The sequence below is a fragment of the Macaca nemestrina genome, chromosome 10 (genome assembly GCF_043159975.1).
Source record: "Macaca nemestrina isolate mMacNem1 chromosome 10, mMacNem.hap1, whole genome shotgun sequence".
In the NCBI taxonomy this organism is placed as follows: domain Eukaryota; kingdom Metazoa; phylum Chordata; class Mammalia; order Primates; family Cercopithecidae; genus Macaca; species Macaca nemestrina.
The window spans coordinates 29,915,140-29,939,142 of record NC_092134.1 but is presented as its reverse complement, the minus strand read 5'-3'; the positions used below and the strand labels follow the sequence as shown (position 1 = coordinate 29,939,142).

The 24,003-nt window shown below is 37.9% G+C and overlaps 1 protein-coding gene across 17 annotated transcripts in view; it reads right to left on the bottom strand.

Moving 5' to 3' along the window:
• Nucleotides 1-160: 160 nt before the first annotated feature.
• C10H12orf42 (chromosome 10 C12orf42 homolog) overlaps nucleotides 161-24,003 on the bottom strand; it is a 193,300-nt gene continuing 169,457 nt past the window's right edge. For 16 of the 17 annotated variants that reach the window (XM_011769058.3, XM_011769056.3, XM_011769055.3 and 13 more), the window contains 2 exons: nucleotides 12,394-12,765; nucleotides 161-8,943 (listed from right to left, as the gene is read on the bottom strand). In XM_011769058.3, the coding sequence (XP_011767360.2) occupies nucleotides 8,495-8,943; nucleotides 12,394-12,765 (821 nt within the window). In that variant the 3' untranslated portion in view covers nucleotides 161-8,494. The remainder of the gene's footprint in view (nucleotides 8,944-12,393; nucleotides 12,766-24,003) is intronic. The other variant, XM_071071232.1, reaches the window with a different exon arrangement.

Below are 24,003 nucleotides of genomic sequence, written 5' to 3'. Positions count from 1 at the left end.
AGGAAGTGTGGGAAGGAAGGAACTGACACACAATACTGATTTCTGATTTCATCCCAAAGAATTAAGTGGGGAGGGAACTTACCCCAAGAGGATTAATTAATAGACAGTTTGGGGATGGTATTTGCCATTCTAATATCCACCCACACAGTATAGAAAGGTAAGTGCAATTTAGGGCAAAGTAAGAAAATTTGGTTTAAAAATAAAAAAACAAAAAATGTAAAATATGTAAGTGGTGTTAATTCCATGCGTGCTATATATTTTTAAGAATTCTATTTTCTGGATGCGCTTTAGAAAACATGTGTAGAATGGACATACAAAGTGGAATAATGAACAGTGGAGATTCTAAAGGGTGGAAGGGTTGGAGGGGAGTGAGGGATGAAATGCTACCTATTGAGTTCAATGTACACTACTCAGGTGAGGGATGTACTAAAAGCCCAGCGTTCACCACTATGCCTCACATGCATGTAACACAACTGCATTTGCACCCCTAAGTTTATAAAATGTTATTTAAAAAAGAAAATATAGTATTTAGTCAGATGATTGGCAAATGGCTAGAGGTAGGTGGGTATATTTAAACAGCAGACTTTTGTGCAACTTCTTAGATATCCTAAGTAAAGAAAACTTAGAAGCCCATCTGAGAAATTCTGATACGGAGAAAAGGCGCATGGCAAATTCTGGTCAGTCTGCCTGGGCTTACAGTCCAGCTCTGCCTTGAACAGACTGCGTGACTTTGGACAAGTAACCTCTTTATTCTGAGTTTCCTGTTGTGTAGAAGAGGATAACAACAATACGCCATAGAAGTATTGGCAAAATTAAAGGAGATACGAATGCAGGGGAATCCGAAAATTGGGCCTCAGCCCAGGGCAGTTGTTGGTTTCATGCAGCAAAGAATTCAAGAACAAGCTGACAGAGGAGTGAAAGCAAAGCAAGTTTATTAGAGCAACAGAGCACAGGAAAATGGCTGCTCCATAGACAGAGCAGGGCTACCCCATAGGCAGAGTAGCACTCACAGATTGCTGGCTAGCTACACTTAATAGCTACTTCTTAAACACATGCTAAATAAGGGGCGAATTATTCACAGATTTTCTAGAAAAGGAGTGGGGAGTCCCCAGACTTGAGGATTCCTCCCCTTTTAAACCATATAAGGTAACTTCTGGGCATTTCCATGATATTTGTAAACTGTCATGGCACCGGTGGGAGTGTCTTTTACCATGTTACCCTATTATAATTAGTGTATAATGAGCAGTGAGAGCAACTAGAGGTTACCATCTTGATTTTAGCTGGTTTTGGCTGGTTTCTTTACTGCATCCTGCTTTAACCAGATCTTGTTTTGATCAATGGGGTCATGACTGGTACTTGGAAAACAAGTCCTGCTGATCTCCTACTGCAGCACTGCATGCAAGAGAAAGGAAAACTTATGTCCACACAAAAACTGGTACATGAGTGTTGATAGTAGCATTATTCATAATAGTCAAAAGGTGGACACAGCCCTAATGTCCATTAACCAATCAATGGATAAACAAAATGTGGTGTGTCCATACAGTAGAATATTATTTGACCATTAAAAAAAAGGAAGTACTGGCATGCAATACGATATGGATGAACCTTAAAAAGTCATGTTAAGTGAAAGAAGTCAGTCACCAAAGACCACATATTATATGATTTCATTCATATTAAATGTCCAGAACAGGGACATCTATAGAGACAATGTATAATAATGGTTGCTTGGGGCTGGGTGTAACAGAGGAAAGCAGGGTATCAGCTAAAGGGTATAGGGTTTCTATTCAAATTCACATACCTGTGAATATACAAAAAACTCATGAACTGAACACTTAAAATGGGTGAATTATATGATATATAAATATGTCTCAATAAAGCTGTTAAAATAAATAAATAAAAGTAACCAAGCAAGAATAATAATCAAATCTTTGTGGCTTAAAAACAAAAAAAGAAGACCAAAAGAAAGAAAGGAGGAAGGAAGCAGGGATTCTGCAATAAAGGAACCAGAAGAGTGCCTAACATACAGTAAGGACGCAATCAACACTATCAGTATTACTTAGTTACTTTTATTGATTCTTAACACCACTCAGTGATGTCACTATTCTTTTTAGTAAATATAAATTATTATGTATAGCTTTGAAAATGCTTTGGAAAAGAGTATTGCTATGTATAGTGACTAGTAGTAAGACTGAAATCTCCATTTTAATTTTAAAGTATTCATCTTTAAATATATTTTGAAATTCATGCATATATTCCAAAATCTAAAGAAAATATATTCCTAGTCTATTAAAAAGGTAAACTTCAAAATGAAATGCAGCTTTTTCTCTTCTTTAAAGAGTTTTCCATTTAACTACATTAAAATAATTATGATTGACAAATATTTAAATGTTAGCAATTGACTAGCTATAGAGTCAAACATGAGAAAACTAACAAAGGCCACTCACTCTGAAAAATACCATAGAATTCATTGAAGTGAATTCAATGAAAAATTGATTCATTCTTTAAAATCTCTTTAGACTATTTTCCAAAAGCCACTATGCCCAAATTTTTTAAAAAGATGTCTTGTTTTGGCTATCAATTTCCAAAATCTCAAACAATTCAAAAAGAAAATAAATAAGATTAATTCCCCTCCCTTTCAGGAACCCATCTTTGGTTTCCTCTTTCTCTCCTCCATGAATCGACATAGATCTGCAGGTATATTTCACTTTATAAGGTAAATTCCCATGTCTTTTGCCTTACTCAGAGATGGATTTATTTAAAAACAAATAAAATGAGCTGAAGGGTCCTTTATTTGTAAGGACCCTTTCCTCTACCCAACTATATTTATAATGTTGTATTCTATTCCTGAAAGAGCTCCCCTCAAAACGTATAAGCTTCAGGTACCATGAAAGTTGATCAGTCCCTGGTTGCTACTTCCATTTTATCCACTATTTTGTCCCTTTAAATCCTCCACACTCCAAAATCAAGTTCAAATTCTTCTACAGGAAGCCTTCGATGATTATTCCAACCAGAACTGATCCCTCCCTTCTCTAACTTTCTACTGCACTTATTCACTTTAAAACTTCAAAATCCTTTTTTTCAAAACCCTCCAGGCTGGTTGAGTTCAGAATTTAGAATTTTTTCTATGTTACGGCCGTAAGCTACATATTATGGAATGGTGCATAAATCACGTGTTGTTTAACACTTTCCGTGGGGGTCCAAGGCTGAACTACATAATCAAATATATTATTACATCTTCACTGAAATACATGAATATTCCCACAAAGTGAGAATATTCATGTATTCAGTTTGGCTCATAATTGACAGAAAAATGAACTTCAAATTTTCAGAAATTTTGGGTCTCACAATTGTGGCTAAAGGATGATCATCAAAGGACTTAAATATCATTGTGCCATTACTTCATGTTTCACTATCTAGGTCTCACTTAATTAAAATGGCTCTTCACTATTCTGTCTCCAGTAAAACATATCCAGCACATAGCAGATGTTCAGTAAATATTTTAGAATGAATAAATGAAAGAACTAAGCCTTGCACTAGGTTGAGCTAGTCAAGGAAGAAGACCGTGTCCTTTTCAGTAGACATCCCCAGCACCAAGGCCAGTGCCTTGCACGTGGTGAGCACAATACCTATTGGTTGAGTTGAATCAAATTTCTCAAATCTCTCTCAGAGTACCTAGGATGGTAAGGACCCAATTAACACTTCATGATCTCAATATCTCTCAATATCACGACTTACAAAATCAGATTGATTCCCATAGAGGAGGGAAAACACAGAGCATGGGAGTATGGAGGAAGCAGGAGTGGGAAGCCTAAACATGGCAGAAAAAAAAAAAAGGAAAGAAAAAAAAACCTTGGATTGTGCAAGAGGGACCCCACACACCTTAAGAATTCTGAAGCATTTTTCTTTTTTTTTAAGTTCAGGGATACATGTGCAGGCTTGTTACACAGGTAAACTTGTGTCATGGGGGTTTGTTGTACAGATTATGTCATAATCCAGGTATTAGGCATAACAATACCCATTAGTTATTTTTTCTGATCCTCTCCCTCTTCCCATCCTCCACCCTCCACTCTCCAAAAGGCCCCAGTGTGTGTTGTTTCCCTGTATGTGTCCACGTGTTCTCATAATTTAGCTTCCACTTATAACTAGGAACATGGGGTATTTGGTTTTCTGTTCCTGTGTCAGTTTGCTAAGGATAATGGCCTCCAGCTCCATCCATGTTCCTGCAAAGGACATCATCTCATTCTTTTTTATGGCTACATATTACTCCATGGTAAAGGTTGGAGCATTTTTATTGAGGTTGAGTCTTCTCTTGACAACAACCTCTTTCCTGTGTCCCTGTGTGACTTCAAATCCTCAACATGACATTTGTAGTTACAAAAACATTATCTTATCCCTTCCCTTTTCTGGGTAGTTTTAGAGTCTTTTATAGAGAGCTGAACTAGAAGATCACATTTGGAGGATACCACATGGCATCCTGTACCCAATCTGAACTTTTCTAAATTGGAGGTTCTGCATGGAATAGTTTGTAAATTCATCAACTGCATACATTGTTCTTTTTTTTTTTTTAACATATAACTTGCTTTGAATAAGACATTGTAGTGTAATGTTTGTGAGCATGAGTGATGGAGGTAGTCATTGGCCAAATTGCTTTGTCTCCCTATGTTTCAGTTTCCTCATTGGTAAATGGGATACTACTACTGACCTCACAGTATTGGAATGAAGGTAAAGGATATAGTATATAAAAACTTCTTAGAGAGGAACATGATGACACAGACAGCAGAAATAGTGCTCAATGTCAGTGTAAGGCAGTTAGATCTATAACCTCTTATATCAGCCCTGCACAAATAATGATAATATATGTACTAATTATTGTTTATATTAGTCATAAAATAATGATTTGAATTTGTATACCACTCTTACTTTTCAAAATGCTTTCATTTAATAGCAAATTTGGTCCCCAAGTTATCCTATGCAGTAAACAAAACGTGTAATCCCAATTTAACAGCGAAGACACTCTGTCCAAGTGGTAGAAGTGACGCTGAGTTCAGGTCACATTTATAGGAATGCACCCTTGGCTCCTGAGATCTGGGTCAGCCCCAGTACCTTAGCTTTTTCCTTAATGCTCCCACTACAACATCCCATGTCTTTCACAAGTCTGATTTTGGTCAGCTCCAATAATCTTAAAAGTGCTGCCATCTTTTGTAAACCTCAAAACAACCTCTCCTTCCCTTATTTTCTGAGCCTTCATTCACAGGGATAATGTTGTTTCAAATAAAAAGAACTATGTGACAATAATCTCTTATGCTTTGTTCTTCAGAGTGTTCAAATGTTCAAATGTATGCTATGTTGTCAACCCATAATTATCACTTCTATTTCTCTACTATATAATCAGGAGGTGACGGGATGTGAGTAGAGTCTCTATTCTCACCTAACTTATGTACCAACAGCAGGGTATAAAAACTGATTTATAGATGTAGGTGGAACACAAACATATTCATATATGCATATATACTAGCTTTCATAACATATTGTATAATACAGCACCATATATAAAATAACATACAGTTTTTTAAAACATATTTGTATATGTATGTATATGTTATCATTATTATCATTAAAGATGAAGCTACCTTATCTATGAAATGGAGATGATAGTAACTACTTCATGAAGCCATTATAAGGACTAAATGAATTAATACATGTTAAACAGGACAGTCTCTAGTATAATACACAATAAATATTAGCTGTTATAATTATTATTTTATATATTATAAAGAGTCCTTATTTGTAAACATTATTCACTACAGACTATCCTAAATACTTGGTTTCTTCAATGCACCAAATTTTTATATTTGTCAATATTTATTTTCTAATGCAACTTTCATAAAAATATTTTTCTATGAAGTGGCATATTATGTTCTTTAAAGATACTTATAGTATGCGGTAATGCCACATAACCATAAGTCAAACCACAAAAGAAATAAAGTCAAACTGTAACTCAGAACCTGTGAAACAATTATTTTACACAATAGGGCCTCATTCTAGTCCTCACTGCCTGTGCTACATATAAAAATATATTATTTATTTCCTTAAATGGATTCATCCTCGGTTATGACTGCTTAATTTAGCGCTGCTTTCAGAACAAATGGTATTAGTAAAGAATTCACTACATTTACCTTGGTGCATTTGTGTCTAAGTTATAGTACAAAAGAAGCTGTCATTCCAAAGGACCTCCAGCCCATGACGATGACAGAGTTGAAAATGCTTCTCATCCATCACTAAAGAGCATGATCAGGGCTGGATCAACTAATTTTCTCCCAGACATGTGCATCCAAAATGAGGACAAATAAACAGAGACAGTTCATTACACTGCTCCAAGGAAGAATAGGGTCTCAAAGTGCTTCTTTCTTTAGCCCTGATTTTTACCTCACTAATGTGAAAAGAAATCCTTACTTTGAACCCTACAAATCTACAGAGACTTTGGTGTATTTAGAACAGAGTTCTGAGCAATGTTTTCCCAAGTGTGTTGCATAGGACACTGGTACAAAGTACTGATAGGATTTTTTCAAAAACACGTGTATGTATATACACACACACCAATCTATCAGGATTCCATGATTAAATAAGGTTGCTAGACATTGGGTTAAACAGAGTTTATCAGATTTTTTTAATTATGGGATTTCTCAGGGACCTAATGTTACTATGACTCTCTAAGAGCATGCATAGTGGGCGTCTCTCAGACATATTTATCTATGGACCCTCCATTTCACAAACTATCTTTCTTACACCAGTGTTTCACAAAACACTTTGGGAAACTTCTTTAGAATACAACATATTTTATATCTGTAGCCTGTATTCCTTTTCTGAATTCTGAACAAGATCTCTCCTTCTGTTTTGCATTTTTAATAAATTCAGTAATTTGTACTTCTACAGTTGAAGGAATCCATCTATTACATCAAGTACATTTTCTATTCTTGAAATTGACCATTACAAATTTTTGGTTAATTATTTTAAAATAACTTAATGATTTCTTGACCTAAAAACATCAGTTGTGTTAACTCATAATTAAATAGCAAATTAAAATATCCCAGAATCAAACTTCTATATAAGTCCATGAGTTTGCCTACACACTTAATCTCCAACCAAATGGCATGAAGTTGAATTTATGATTGTCACATGAACTCTGGTGAGCAGATGCCAGTATATCTTCAAGAAACCACAAAAATCAACATTGATAACCTGTACATTGTCTTATAATAAAACCATGTTAATAAATAAAATAAAAGCATATTTATTATAAAAATCATATTAATCTGGAACCAAGAAAGCTCTAAAGTTTAGGGATACCATTTTTCTTTAAAGTGCATTATTCCTAAAGCATGCTAATATTAAAAAAAAAAAAAAGTAAACAGTCTTCAGTCTCCAAAGGACTAAACAGACTCTTAAATGTTAGGAAGTTATTGCTGATAACACTTCATTCCTCTCAAAACCTTGAGACTTAAATTTGGACTTGAGACATTATGCTGTCTTAAATGTAATCATACTACGTCTATTAAGTTGAACTAAAGCAAAAAAAAAGTTTCTTAAATGCAGTAAGATTTGACAACCTCCATCTATCAAACTCTGTGAATCTAAGCTTGTGGGAAAATTCCAAGGAACTTGAGTGCAAAACTGCATATAAGCATATCGGTCACATTGACTTCTCTTTGTTTCTGAAGGGAAAAAAAACCCCACTATATTAAAAAGAGAAAACCTAAACTCATAAAATCAATTGATAAAGTTGGCATCAGCATCCCATCATGATGAAAAGCTGCTATATTAAACAAAATAAAAGGTATTGCCTAAAATTACCAGTTTGATAAAAGGTTCCCTAAGCTGCTCCAGTATTTTGTATTACAAATCAGCAAATTCAGCACCTCTTTTACATTAAACTTGGTTCCAAGTGTTTCAGGGCCTCAAACTAGTGCCCAGCTTCAGATTTCTAACATTAAACCCTTAATACGACATGAAAAATTCCCCTGGGCACATCAGGAGTAATCAAATTTCATGTAAATTATTAAATTACAGACATTCAATTATGTTTTCCCAATCGCTGTTTAGAAATTCTAAAGGCCCTTAGAAAACATCCTTAAGCTAAAGGCGAAGTTGGCAAGTGAAACCGTTTACCTGCGAAAGCAAAACAAAGAGGGGTCCTCACAATCCCACGAGGCACGTTGCAAAGTGGCACGCGATGTACCCCATCCCTATTGTGAGGCACAAATTCTTTGTAACACTGGGAGACACCGCAGAACAAAAATACTATTAGAGATGCTTCAAAAGGAACATTTTTGGCTGCGCTACGGACTTTTGACATTATTTATTAGGTTCAAAAATGCTTCACAAAAGCCTAACAATGGTTCTGTGGAAACCAGTACATCTGAGGCCCTTTCTGTTGTTCTGAGCAGGCATTGATTTGAAGATGGGCAGCACTCGCCGAACAATTCCCTCGCAGCGGTCAATGTAAGTGAGCATTCACCACCGGCCTAGAAAGGGCCTGTGAACAAACCGTATGGAAACGCCGGGTTGGGCGGGGGGGTGCTGAGGAGCAAACCTTTATTAACCTCTTGGAGGGGAAATGGGTGGAAGCACCGGCCAGCAGAGGAAGGGGCGCTCCTGCCAGATTGCCATGGAGGGAGGTGTCCGCCCGAGGCCTCCTGTCCCGCGGGGGATGAGGATGCTTGGGGAGCATCTCCGGCGCCATGGCAACCGCGCCTCTTCCGACGGGATTTCCGGACGCGCCCAGGAGTCTGCTTTGGATGTCGGGGTGTGCCTGAGAGCCTGCTGGGGCTGCCATCCTCTCCTTCGGCTCCAGCTCTGCGTTACTCGGGCCGGCGCTCTGCAGGGCGCAGGGGGTCTGGCTCCTCCTGCAGAGGCCGATGGCAGTGAAAGGTCTGGCGGTGGAACCTGGAAGGCAAAGCAGGAAAGCAGGACAGAGATGAGGCTCAAGTGTGCGGGACCACACCGCGCCCCCGCGACAACTGGACATCTGAGAAATCGACATTTGTAATGTGCTCAGAGGGGAAAGATAAATAAATAAATAAATAAATAAATAAATAAATAAATAAAACCCTGACATGATCCTCACCTGCCTCCCCATATTTATCTAAGAAAACAAAAATGCTATCTATTCCCTTCCTGTTCTTTGAAACCACCTCCCCAACGCCTCAATATATATATAGCTTTTGCATAATCCTCAGAAAACTTTCTATTTCAAGGAAAACTGTTCAAAACCCCCAAAGAGAGAGACACAGAAGAATCGGTGGCTAAAATAGGGCTCGAACTTCTAAATGAGGGGAAAGTTTGTGCATGGAAAATTGTCAAGTGGAGTTATTAATGGATATGTGAAAGCAAATGTGTCTACAGTCCCTGTAGACTGTCAACTGATGATTTTTTAAAAAAACAAAAGGCTGTTACTTAATTAGTTTTATTGGAAACTTCAAACCAGCTGAAGATTAAAACAAACAGTAAATTAACCTAAGACTGGGTCTACATAACACACACATATCCACTAATACTAATAAGTTTGATTTTTCTCTTTCTTTGCCCAACAAAATAATTTTTCCATACAAAAGATGTGGTTTTCTTACAACATAGCCAAGACTGCTATATGTGTGTGTGAATATATATATATATTCACATGCATATATTTACCTACATGTTCATATATATATAAACTTCCATATTATCTAATATATTGCATATATAAACTTCAAGATTTATATATAAATACATATATAAATCATGGAGCTTTTACCTGAGAAATTCTGCCCATTGACCTACACAAATTAAAGTCCAATTCTTCAGTAGGGACTTAAGATAATTTATGTGTTTAAATCACTTTCTAGAAGCTTTCAAAAGGTTTTTAATAGCATATAGATGTCTAGAATATTTGGAGCAACTCAGATCATTCCGAAATTCAAAAAATACATAAAAGAATTAAAATGAATAGTACCTTCCTAACAGTGGTTGTCAGTCAGTCAGTCTATCTTTATGTAATTCAGTTTAGTTCATTACACTCTGTTCTATGCCTAGTATGTACTGAGTACCTCCCTCTGCACATGTCACATGTCCAAGTCAAACAGTGAAAATTTTTTTGTGAATCTGAATTCTCCAATGCAGGAATCACTTTCTGAAATAAAGGTAGAATGGCATTTTAATATCTCCAAGTAAATGAAAACTTTCAAGCGTGTTGCTTTGTGAACACTAGGTGCTTAATAGCTGTTGATTTGGATTTCTGGCCCTGTCAGATGGACCATTCACTGCCAACAATATTCAGTGCAAGAAGAATCCACTAGAGAACACTGATGTAGCTTTGGAGTTTGGAGCAACAGGGCATGACCTAGACAGGATATGCTTTCCTATGTTTTGAGTCAAAAAAAAAAAGATAGAAATGTCTTTCCCTGAAAGCAATTTAGTAATGATACATTTTGCAACAAACTATCTTAAAGGGACAGTGTGGTATAATGAAATAAAGCTCTGGGGTCAGGACTTCATAGATTCCAATCTTGGCACATGACCTGGCCTAAGTCTCTTTGTCCTTACCCGAAATATGGGAGTTATATTACCTACTTCACAGGGTTGCTAGTGAGATTAGGTTTGTTCATTCATTTAATAATATCTGAATGCCCAGTATGTGCTCAGCAGTATTCTAGACCTTGGGGATACAAAGGGAACATGGCAGGCGATAAAAAGTAGGGAGGAGAAGCAGACTAACAAGTAAGTGAATGAATAAATTTTAAGTGCCAGCTGGTAAATAAATCCTATGATGAAAATTAAACTGAGACAGGAATTTGAGAAAGAGCTAAGTAGGTGACATTGCAAGTCAGACTTGAAATGAGAAAGGAAACTAGCTAAGAATTGGAGGAAAGAACCTGACAAAATGTTGAGCATCAAGTACATGGCAAGTGCTCAGTGCTCAAGAGTCACTATAGTCATATTTAGAACCTGGATCTAGAAATACTCTGACCTGGATTCTGCACTAAATCATAGGAAAATAACAGTTTCTATCTCAGAGGAGGGTCATGTGGATCAAAACTGAAGATATACATTCCAATTTCAACATATTGCCTTGTTCATAGTAAGAATTCAAAAGTGTTAGCCAACCAGCATCTTCTGTTTCTCATCACCAGGCCCAGCTCCCAGAAACAAAGGAATCTCTGACATAGCCTTTCTGGAAGAAGGTCTCCCAGCCCCCTGCTTGAGCACTTCCAGCCCATGCAGTATATTCTCTTCTAGTTCAAAGAAAGTTCTCCTTTGTATTGAGTCAAAATCTATCTCTTTTGTCTTCTAGTAAATTTAAACAAACTGTACAAACATGTGGAGGGAACCTACCTCAAAAGGTCCCTATAAAGCAGGGCTGTCCAATCTTTTGGCTTCCCTGGGCCACATAGGAAGAAAAAAAGTGTCTTGTTTTGGGCCATAAATAAAATACACTAACACTGATGATAGCTAATGAGGAAAAAAAAAAAAAAAACAACGCACAAATAATCTCATGTTTTCAGAAAGTTTACGAATTTGTGTTGGGCCACATACAAAGCCATAGGCCATGAGTCGGACAAGCTTGCTATAAATGAGAAGAGTATGTAACATTAGTCTCATCCCTCTTCTACATGACAGCTCTTGGAATATTTGGAGATCCACATTTTTTTTTCCTTAGATTTTCTCTCCTCCAGTCTGAACATCAGCACCATAAGTACCACGACCATCATCACCACCCCCATTAAGTCCTTACTATGTTCAGGAAATTTTATTTATATAAATCATTTGAAGTAATAATTGTCATTTTTTACAGATGAAAAAACTGGGTTGCAAAAACATTTATGGGACTTGATAATGGTTACAGAGCTGAGATGGGAGAGAGCTGATATTTGAGCACAGTTCTTTCTGGTTCCAAAACTTATCCCTTCTGGGCCATGTCCTTACTTTGAACCATTCCTCCTATATCTTGTGCTATGAATTCACAACTTCCTTGTCTGTAAAATGGGGATAATAGTATGATCTGCCTGAATATTATATTAAGATTTCATAAAATAATATAAAATGCCCAGCACAGTGTCTGGCACATGGTGAAAGCTTAATAAGTGGGGCTGGAATTGTGATGATAATAGCTGTCATTGTCAGGTGCAATAACTGAATCATCAAATTATCTGTCATCGACTCACACCTGTTCTCTCCTCCAATATAGTACTTGGCAACAAGCAGACTTTCATTGAGGACTGGCTACTGTAGTTCTTGTGGTACCTTCTAGAATAGGACTGGCCATGAAATCAATATTTTTTCTGTTTATATTGAAGTTGAAAACAAAATGTGACCAGTTGAAACAAGGAGAATCAGTAACCACAATGTGATACTTACCAGAATTTTTCTTGGGATTGCTCAAGGGCTGGGCCTTAGGTCTTGTGTGTCTATTGATGTGTATGCCCTGAGCCTCCAGGTGAACAGGATTTACTGAGTGTGCCCAACTAGGCTTTTGTACCAGTTGTTCCAAAAATGAACTGTTCCAAGCCTGCTTGGGTGCTCCTCTGGCTCTCTCCTCAGTTTCTCCACTGGCAGTGAAAATCAATGGGGCCTCATCAGTTTCACCAGATGGTGCTGGAGAGGAATGGGCTTCTTCACAGCTTTTTTCATCCAAAGAAGCTGTGCTTACAGAAGACCTGGGGACTATGTACTGGCAAGTACAAAGTAGTCTTTTACACGCCACTGAACTTTGAGTCCTTTCTGGAAACACTGTGAAAGGTAAACACATTCGTTTGAAAAGTTCACCAAAAACACCTGCTAAATTAATGGCAGGAAGGATGGAGTCAGGTAATACGTAAACTTATGGTTGCTTGTTTTGTGTTTCTACTCTGAGTAAACAAAAATGACAGACTGGGGTAGCTGAGTAGGAGAAGAAGAGGAGGGGAGGGTCTGGAAAGGGAGGTAGAAGACTGGGGATGTTTGTGCTGAGTTCTGGTTATGTTGAAGGTACTGTGTGAGGGCCCAGACATGTGTGTCACTGAATCCTCACAAGAACCATATCTAGCAGGTAGTATTATTATCTCTCTTGCACAGGTCAGAAAGCTAGTTTTGAGGCTTATGGGTTGAATTGTGTTCACCCCCTCCCCTCCCTGCAAAAGAGGATATAGTAAAGTCTTCACCCCCAGCACCTGTGCATGTGACCTTATTTGGAAATAGGTCACCAAATTAAGATGAAGTCATTCTGGATTAGGGTGAGCCATAATCTAATAAGACTGGAGTCCTTATAAGAAAAGGAAACTGAGACACACAAGAGAACGCCATGTGAAGGCAAAGACACAGAGGGAAGACCCATGTGAAGATGGGGACAGATATTGGAGATATGCTGCTGTAAGCCAAGGAACACCTGGGCTACCAGGAGATGGAAGAAGCCACAAGGAAGATCCTACCCCAGGGGCTTCAGAAAAAGCACAGACCCGTGAACACCTTGATTTCAGACTTGTAGCTTTCCAAACTGAGAGTATACATTTCTGTTGTTTTAAGTCACCAATTTTGTGGTAATTTATGACAGTGGTCCTAAGAAACCAATACAGGCTTACAGCAAGTAGCTTGCTAAAGGTCACACAAATAATTAGCCGAGTTGCAACTTGAATCCAGATCTGTCAACCCCATAGCCCAATATTGACTGCTCAAGCCACTCCTTTTGATGCACAGTCAGAAGGTAAAAAACAATCTCAATTGCTTAAAACTGCCTTAGAATATTGTAAAGAGCACAGACAGAAAAGAGCTAAACCACCCACATTGATTCTTATCCAGTAGTTGATGTGGGTTCCTTTACCTAATTCATTTCCATTGGGAAACTGACAGCGTACTGTGTCAACTCAAACCATTCACATCTACATTTCTAACTTCTCAGTAGAAAGTAAATAGGAGAAAAAGTTCCCAACTGTCAAAGATATTAATGAGCAGAGCTGGTGCAATGCCACATTTCCCTGCCACCGGTGATGGTGACCTGGAGGAGATGGAGATAAGACAGTTTAAAGATGTATCTAAGAAGCAAATCTAGCTTCTTAGCCAATTTGGTAGTGGGTTGATTATGGGAGGAAGAGGCACACAGAAAAAGGGAAGAATAATTCCCTAGATTTACAACTAGATGAATGGTAGAGGGGCATGCATGTGTGCGCACATGTGTGTGTAGGTGTGTGCTTGTGTGTGCATGCAAATGTAGGATTGAGATTTGAGTGTTGAGATCTCTTTTGGGGAGAGGGGTGCTGTAAAAGGGATGAAAAGATACAAGATTCATTTGCCTTTTCCTTATTACCCAAGCCAATTCTTTTTGAGATTCTTGCTTCCGTGTAAATCAAAACGAATTATGGTTCGTTTCTAAGTTAAGATATTCTTCACAGTGCTGTGAGTGCAAGCTCTGAAGCTTGGTGAGCTGGAGTTGAATCCTGATTCTATGAAATACTAGCTGTGTAGCCTAGAAAAAATTCTCTAGGTTTACTCTGCCTCAGTTTCTCATTCGTAAAATAGGAATGATCATATCTACCACTAAGAATATTATAACTATTAACAGTAGATTAGATAATGCACATAAAGTACTTAGGGTAGTAGTTGGCATTTAGAAAACACTTAACAAATATTTAACATTATATAGTATACTAGAGTTTACATGGAAAAAAATGCTTAATTATAACGACACATAAAATTATACAATTTTGACTTTTAAGAGGCAAAGAATAAAAACTGGAAGAAAATCAAATTAACAGTTGCTTCTCAGAGGTATAATTCAAACTCTGGGTAGCTTCTATGTAATATTCAAATTTTATGCACTGAATATGTTTTACTCTTATAATTCAGAAATCATCTTTAATTAGACAGTGCAGATAAACTTTAGAGAGTCAATGTAGTTTAGCATTCCTTACCTTTATTTAATCAGATGACCTGTCGCCTAACAGTAACATGGAATGAGATCATTCATGGAGGAAGCAGGATAAGGAAGGATAAGTGTTTAGAGCTTTGGGATCTGATTGGGTGAGGTGTTGAGCAGACTTGTCTGGACAAATAAAGGGCAATTTGCAGGAAGGCATTGGGCCTGAGGTAGCATGAACAAATGACCTAGCTTGCTATGATATAAATTGTGTCCCTTAAAAGATACGTTGCGGTCCTAACCTCCTGTAACCTGTAACCTATAACCTTATTTGGAAATCAGGTCTTTGCAAAGATAATTAAGCTAAAATGGTGGTCCTTAATCCAATATGACTGGTGTCCTAATAAGAAAAGAAAACAGAGACACAGCCATGCAGGAAGAATATCATGTGATAAGGAAGGCAGAGATTGGAGGGGTGTACCTACAAGCCAAGGAGCCCCAAGTACCACCAACAACCACCAACACCTAGGAAAGAGGCACTGAAAGGCTTTCCCCTTCAGAATCTCCAGAAAGAGAAGACCCTGCTGATACCTAAATTTGGACTTCTGGTCTCCAGAATTGTGAAAAAATAAATTTATGTTGTTTTAAGCCAGGTGGCTTGTGATGCTTTGTTATAGCAGCCCTAGAAAACTATTACACCTACAATAGCTCCAATTTACACATGTTGTCCCAGAGTACAGTTGACCCTTGAATTGAGCAGGTCCACTTATATGGGAATTTTCTTCTGCTTCTGCTGCCCCTGAGGCAGCAAGACCAACCCCTCCTCTTTTTCCTCCTCCTCAGCCTACTCAATGTGCAGACAAAGTTGAAGACCTTTATGATGATCCACTTCCGCTTAATGAATAGTAAATATATTTTTTACGATTTTCTTAAAAACATTTTCTTTTCTCTAGCTTACTTTATTGTATTATAAGTATATAATACATATAACATACAAAAAATATGGTAATCGACTATTTATGTTATCAATAAGCTTCCAGTCAACAGAAGACTACTAGTAGCTAAGTTTTGGGGGAGTCAAAAATTATATGCAGATTTTCAACTGTATGAGGAGTCAACACCTATCCCCTGCCTTGTTCAGGGGTCAACCATAATTATTAATACCAGCCCTTTTCACTAAAAAAAAAAAGAAAAAAAAAGTGCCCAGATTTGGGGGATAGAAAAGAGGGAATACCAGGAATTGGTAGGTATGAAATGGGAGCAGGATAAGTTGAGAGTTCTTGAGTTCTACCAAGTAGAAGCAACGGTGCTGGAGTGTAACATCTTGTAGCAAGACATATATTCCCTGCATTCAAGGCACAGTCAAATGGCAAGAAGGGTGTTGGCCATGCCAGCCCTCCTGAGTCACAGTTTTGTCTGAGAGGGGAAACCAAAGCAAACGCCTTCAGTGGCCAGGCGGATGACAGAAATGAAAGAAGGGTCCAAGTGGGGATACCCTGGGGTGGTATGTCCCAGTATAAGGGGCCAGAGACCATCAGATCCTATCTTTTATTGCCATGAGAGAATGTGGGTCCACTGTAGACAGTTGATATCGTTTGTATATTTGTACCCCACCCAAATCTCATGCTGAATTGCAATCCTCAGTGTTGGAGGTGGGCCCTGGCAGGAGGTGACTGGATAATGGGGACAGATTTCTCATGAATGGTGCAGCACCATCACTCTGGTGCTGTTCTTGTGACAGTGAGTGAGTTATCCTGAGATCTGGTCTTTTAAAAGTGTGTGGCCCCTCCTCCCCTCCTCTCCTACTCTCTTTCTCTCTCTCTCTCTCTCTCTCTCTCTCCCTCCCTCTCTCTCTCTCTCTTTCTCTCTCTCTCTCTCTCTCGCTTGCTCCTACTTTTGCCATGGGACTTGCCTATTTCCCCTTCTCAGGAGCCAATTAAATCTCTTTTCTTTGTAAATGACCCAGTCTTAGGTATTTCTTTACAGCAATGCATAATAGTCTTTCCAGATTTTCAGGAAAAGCAGAAATATATATTTTTATGCATGTGAAAACCTCTGAGTTTTAAATGTTGGTAACATTTTGGATTTTTTTAACATAGTGTGAGACACACAAAACACAACTGCTCTTGGAATCATCAGAGGCCACCAATTTGTGTCTTTGGCCTATGCCAGCCTTGTAAAGGCCACACTATCAATTACCTCCTTTCATAGAATCTTCACTCCAGAACATGATTTTATAAATATTCAGCTTTGAACAGTGGGAATGCATTTGCAAACCCTGTGCGCAAGCAGATTTTAGAACTCTAGAAATCTGGTCTACCTCCAAAACGTTAGGCTTTTCATTTTCATTTTAATCGGTTGCCTCATTTCATCTTAAAAAATGTCTACCAGAATTTGAAATAGTAGACAAATTTAGCAGGCTTTCCCAAATGCAGAGAAACATTTAGAATTATTCAAAACAGTAGCACTGGATCTCTTGATCTTAAAGGAAAACAAACAACACTAGGACCAATAGCATTCTATCTGCCCTTGTTCTGCTGTTCAAATATCATGAACAAGATGGAAGGCCTGAGGTACTTTATACACTTTCACATTCCAGGAGTTGTGGTTGAAAGAGACCTTAAAAGTCATCTGAGGCTGAGCCCCCACCAACTTCAATATCCACCTCTGTTTAAATACCTCCAGGGAACTGGATCTTATGACCTGTGCATTAAAGATTTCACTGCTTCTCAGAAGAGAAAGTAACTTTGTATTTGCAATATTAACAGGCATTATGTGTGTGTGTGTGCGTGTGTGTGTGTATTCCTTATACTTAAGTATAGGGAATAATTATTAAAGCCACCAGGTATGATGTTGAGACAGGTGATGACTGCGCTTATTTATTTAGTTATTCAATCAATATTTATAGCTTCTACCATATACTAGGTACTACCCCAATGATTACTCAGGCCAATAGAAGTGATCATTTTAAGACTAAGTTGATCAGCTGACTTATTGCAAAATGAACTTCAGCAAACCAGAACCTTCTAGTCTCTCAGACCCCTGAATGAATTTTGGATTGCCTCTATGATACAACTACAACTACCAGGTTGCCTAAGTGGCTAGAGCAACCAGTTGTTTTGGCATTAAACAACCAGAAACAGACTGTTGGAAATGGAAAGTCCTTTTGCAATCTCCAATGGCTTTTATTAATAGTATTATTTATAATTTTTCAAATCTACCATTCTAGATAGTGACAACTTGAGCCAAAATCCATAGCCCATGACTTAAAGTCCAGTGCTTTTTGTTACGTGACACATCTCTTGCATCGAATACAGTATTTCTCAATCCTGGCTGCACATCAGACAATACCTGACATGCTTTTAAAAATATAAACATGTGCTCCCATCCTTGACCGATCACTGAGAGTGGGACCCTAGTATCTGTTCATGCTAAGTCTTTCAGCAATGAAAACGTATAATCAGGGCAGGGAGCTACTGATCTCAGTCACTCATCAGAGATTTCAGGGGCTGTTATCATTTTTGTTCAGTCAAACAATCATGAATACACTAGAGCTATAAAATCGGTAAAGTCTTTCTCCTCAGGTATCTTTCTATAGATGGTCCTCATTTCAGAAACCAGCATTATTTGCTCCTTTACAACTTGCATGTTTCTTTAGATTTTGTTTTCATACCAGTAACTCCACTTGAGCCTCACAAAAACTCTCTGGCTTACTCATGTTACTGAGGAGGAAACAGATTCAAAGAGAGGAAGTGTCTTGTTACACCCCCTTCTTAGGCAATGAAGAAGCTGAGTTTAGGATCCAGGTCTTAAAATTTGGGGATAGCTTTGTTTTCTACTACACAATCAATGCCAGTAGTGCCAGAGGATATGCGTGACTCCCATGAACTGGGCTTCATGAAGTGAGGTGGATGCAAGTGGTCATGGTGCTAACAGCTAACAAACGCTGGGCACTGACCATTGGCCAGGCCCTGCTCTATTGTCCATGCCTTGGCCCACAGAAAATGCTATGAGCATTATTTCTAACATACAGAAGAAGAAATGATATCTTTAAAAAGTCTAGGACTCTCTACATTGCCCAAAGTTCCAATGAATAAAATGAGAAGGATCCGAGTTTAAACTATCCGCCTCTCGAGGTCCAACATTCTTAACCGTGTCCTCCAGCGTCCTCAGGCTACTGACACAAGGGCACGACTTTTCGCAACTACTGATACACTTGGGGTTTTTTTTTTGGTGCTTTGGTTGTTAAAAGATTCTTCCGAATATTCAAGTTTTACCAGTTCTTTTAATATGTAAGCATCTCTGTGTCTTATTTTGCAGCACAGGACTTCCATCTGTTGCCAATTTTATTTGAAGTAATATTGTGGCAGATGAGTTCAAGGTACAATAAAATAAAGAATGTATTTTACAGAAACAACTTCTCATTCCCTTTGAGCTGCAGAGCAGTTCAGGATAAATCATGACAAATGCTAATGTATTCATTTTCAGTTTTGATTCAATAGAAAAAGACAAGTATGATAACTCGTATACTTTCAGCCCCTCTGAGATACTAGCGAGGTGATCACTTCACACCCACTTCTTGTAGCCATCTCTTAAAAATAACTTCTATGTGTTCATTTTTCCACTCTGTCTTTTCCTCTGTCTCATGCTTGTAACTCTAGCATGTTCATGTTATGAAAAAACTAATGGCAATTGTCCTAAAAGGAGAAATGAAACAGAGACAATTAATTCCCCAAAGCTCATTTTGCCTTTCTCTCTAGGCACAAATAAGAGTTTGAAGCTAATTGATTTCATCTCCAGCATATCTAAAGTTCAACATAAACCTCAAATAGGTTTTCTATTCGTGCTAAAACTCCAGTGTTAGGCTTTAGAAAGTATTTTTAGACCACATAATGGGGTTTAATGAAGGCTGCCATCTCCTACTCAGCTTTTCAGCTAACTAGGGAGTGAAAGTCATTTTTAAGTTTACAGGGCTGAAGCGAAGGAAGAGTCTGAGATACACCACACCCAAGAGGTGGCAGAGGTTGGAGGCCAAGAGAACAAGCACTGGACCCAGACTGCTCAAGTCAAATCTATGCTTTTCCCCTTCCCGGCTATGTTACCTAGGCCCAGCTAATTAAGTGTTCTCTGCCTCAGTTTTCCCATTCATAAAATAAAAATGATGATAATGTCTATCACACATGATTGGTATACAGATTAAATGAATTAAACTTAGCAAGAGTTTGGAGCAGTACCTGGCACATAGGACGTACTCAACAAGTCTTAGCTGTTATTATCGTTGTTGTTGTTACTGAAACTATTCCTTCCTCTCTCCCTCTGTAGCTCCTGAATGACCTCTTCCAGTAGCAAGGACTCAAGTAGAAAATTATATCATTTTCATCCATGCAGGATGTGCCTCATCTTATACATATCTTCATTCAAAAATATTTATTGAATGCCTACTATGTGTCTTGTCCTGTACTTGACCCTGGAGATATGACAGAATAAGGCAAACGTATGCCCTTGTGGGGCTTGCAATTTATAGGGGAAGGTGGCAAAAGCAGGCCACAATTACATGGTTATAAATAGTAGGGAGTGATATTAATGAAAAACAAGGTACTGAGACAGAGAAATATGAGTGGAGATCAGTGAAGATGATATTTAATCTGAGACTAGCCTGAAGGCTGAAAAGGGTTTAGTCACTTCAGGAGTGGAAAAAAAGAGTATCCCAGCCTGACAAAGACAGATGTGTTTTCAGAACTGAGAACAGTCCCGATGGATGGAGGGAAAGGGCAGGAGAGGTGTTGGGATGTTGCACAACATGCAATAGAAAGCAACCAAGGGTTTTGAGAGCAGAAGCAGGTTAGAAGGCAGTCGGCAGTTGCCCAGTAAAAGGTGATGGCAACTTTGATGTGCCTGGTAGTTTTGTATGGTGAATCCAAATAGTCAAACCAGGATCTGTTTACCTAGAGCGGAAGCCTCTGGAACCGTAAACTGGTAGGAATGTTTAAAAGGTAAATTTGATGAGCTGTAGGAGGCTAGTTATGAGGTAGCTTGAGAATAAAAATCTTCTGGGGACCAGGTTTAGAGAGAACCTATAGTTTAGTGAGTTTTGCCTCAAGGAACTCCACCAGTTTCCCAAGGTGAAAGTCTGAAAAAGATTCCTTCATGGATTTGACAGGAGGAAGAGAAGAGTAATCATTGTGAAACATGGCCAGGGAATTCTTCATAACAAAAGCATATCAGGGCCTTGTTCTAGCTGAGGGAAGGGAATCTTTCCCACTCCAGCCCCCTTTAGCCTTCTTGTCTTACTTATCTAAGAGGGAGAAAAAAATGCTAAGAAACACTTGTGAAGGTCACAGGCACACTTACTAAAAGACTGAGATTTAATCACAAGATTATAGAATCTTTCCCCTCAATCCATACCTTATCATCACACCCACAGGGATTCAGAATAACAGTGGATTACAACTAAATATGTTGCAAGATGCAGCCTTTCTGTGTGAAAGGGTAGTTAGGGAATCTCAAAGTCCAGAAAATAGGAAAAAGAAAGAACACTGGACAAATTTGAAGCCTCTGGCCCCTACAGCTACAACAAACATTAAACACAACCCGACATCTAGCCAGATTAACATAAAACCTCATACTAAAGATTTGTTTATCCCAGTTTCTATTACCTGCTACATCACCCTTGGTTTTCAATAAAAATTATGAGGCATACCAAAAGGCACAAGAAGATACAGGCTACAGCGACAAAGCAAGCATAAGAACCAAATTCAGATATGACACGGATGTTGGAATTTTCAAATAAAGAATTTAAAATAACTACAATTAATATGGGCTCTAACAGAACAAGTAGACAACATAAAAGAACAGATGGCAAGGTAAACAGAATGATGAAAACTCAGAATCAAAAAGAAATGCTATAAATAAAAAACACTGTAACAGAAATAAAAAATGCCTTCGATGGGTTCATCTGTAGATTAGACATGGCCAAAGAATCAGTGAACTTGAAGATAGGTCAATATGAACTTCCCAAACTAAAATGGAAAGAGAAAAAAAAAAAAAAAACCAAAACAGAACATACAAGAACTGTGGGACAATTTTCGAAGGTGCAGCATATACATAATTGGAATATATGAAGGAGAAACAGAGGAAGAGAATGGAACAGAAAAAAACATATAAAGTAATTATGGCTAAGAACTTCCTAAAATTAATGACAGGCACAAAACAGTAGATCCAGACATCTTAGAGGACATTTAGAAAATTTACAGGAGACATACACCTTATAGAAGAACGAGGATAACAGTTACAGTGAGAGATCTACTGAACCACAAGGTGACTACAGTTAATAACATCATATTGTGTTTCGAACATCGCTAAGAGGGTAAATTCTAAGTGGTTTCACCACAAAAAATGATAAGTATGTAAAATAATACACAAGTTAATTAACTTGATTGGGCCATTCCACAGGTATATATATTTCAAAACATCACACTTCACACTATAGATACACACACACACACCCCGACAAAATGTTTTTATAAATATACACACACATGCACTGATGCAATATATATATATACATACACACACAGTACTGATACAGTATATACATATATATACACATATAGTACTGTGTATATGTGTGTATATATATATATATACTGATACCTATATATATACTGATATAAATAGCATATATACACATACACTATTTTTATTTGTCAATTTAAAATTTAATTAAAAACAGATTACAGTAGACTTCTCATCAGAAATCATGAAAGCAAGAAAATAGTGGAATCAAATATTTAAACTATTGAAAAACAGAAAACATCAACCCAGAATTCTATATCCAGTAAAATTATCCTTCAGCACTAAAGAAAAACTAAGACTGTTTTAGGTACACACAAAAATGAGAAATTCATTGCCAGCCTACTTGCCCACAGGAGAGGATAAAAGAAGTTTTTCAGGAAAAGGGAAAATAACATAGATCATAAACTCATCTAAATAAAAAAGAAAGGACTTGGAGAAGGAATAAATAATATGAAATCTTTTTTTGTCTCCTTCTTGATTGATCTGAAAGGTAACTGCTCCTCAAGAGCTTACTGCCTTTTTCATTCCAAAAAAGCCCCCTGTGACCTCCATCATGTCTCCTTTTCCTGCTTTATTTTTATTTGATTAACCATATACCATAAGTGTAACTGTTCACAAGTTTAATGTTCATTTCCCTCACTAGAATGTAAGCACCATGAGGGTAAGTACCAGCTCTGAGCCATATCACAAGCACTTGGCACATAGTAAATTCTCAAAAACTTATACTGGAAAAAAAAAAACAGCAAATGAATGAATCCCTCATCTCTCCAGTGAATGCTCTTCAGTATTATAGTGTCACCCTTCTCCATGTTGCCACATCCGTCCTCTTCGGCAGAGTTCCCTGGGGATAACCACTTCACTTCTCTTTCCTCAGAGATTAGTCCACATTGCTCAGTTTATCATAGTCACTCGTTCCAGCTCTAGTCACCACAGTGACTTGCCCCCATCAAAGGTGGCAAACAAGTTTTGTCTCAAACACCAGTCCTCCAAAATTGGTTGTGGCACCAATTTTTCAAGAAGCATTTTAGGGCTGTGTCTTGGTTCATGGAGCAATTACCGATGTCTGCCATGGATGTGGGAAAGTAAAGTTGCTACAAGAGGAACAGGCATTTTTCATAGCTCAGGTACTCTGCTAAGTATAAATGTGCCTTTTTCTTCTTCTGAGAAAAGTATATTCTTTCTCCAAACATCACTCAACCACTCCCTCTCTCCTAGTAAAGGGACACATGGGTCAGCCTCTCATCGTGCAACAGAAGATGACTGCAGAGTATTCAGATGTAGTTCATCCTCCTCCCACGATATCACCTCTTCCCTATGACATCATCAGCCTTATTCAGTTGCATGTAAATCACAGAAAATCTCCAGCCTAGGGACATAGATTTATATTGGAATGTTTTATTTTTAAATGTCTGGGCTAGACTACAAACTGTTTCAAACATGAGATATAATTTTAAAAACACTGATCTGAGAGCCAGAGCATTTGGTTCTCGTTGATACATTGATTCATTGAATGAATGTCTCTAGGCCTTGGTTTCCCCATCTACAGAAAAATAAAAATGATTTCC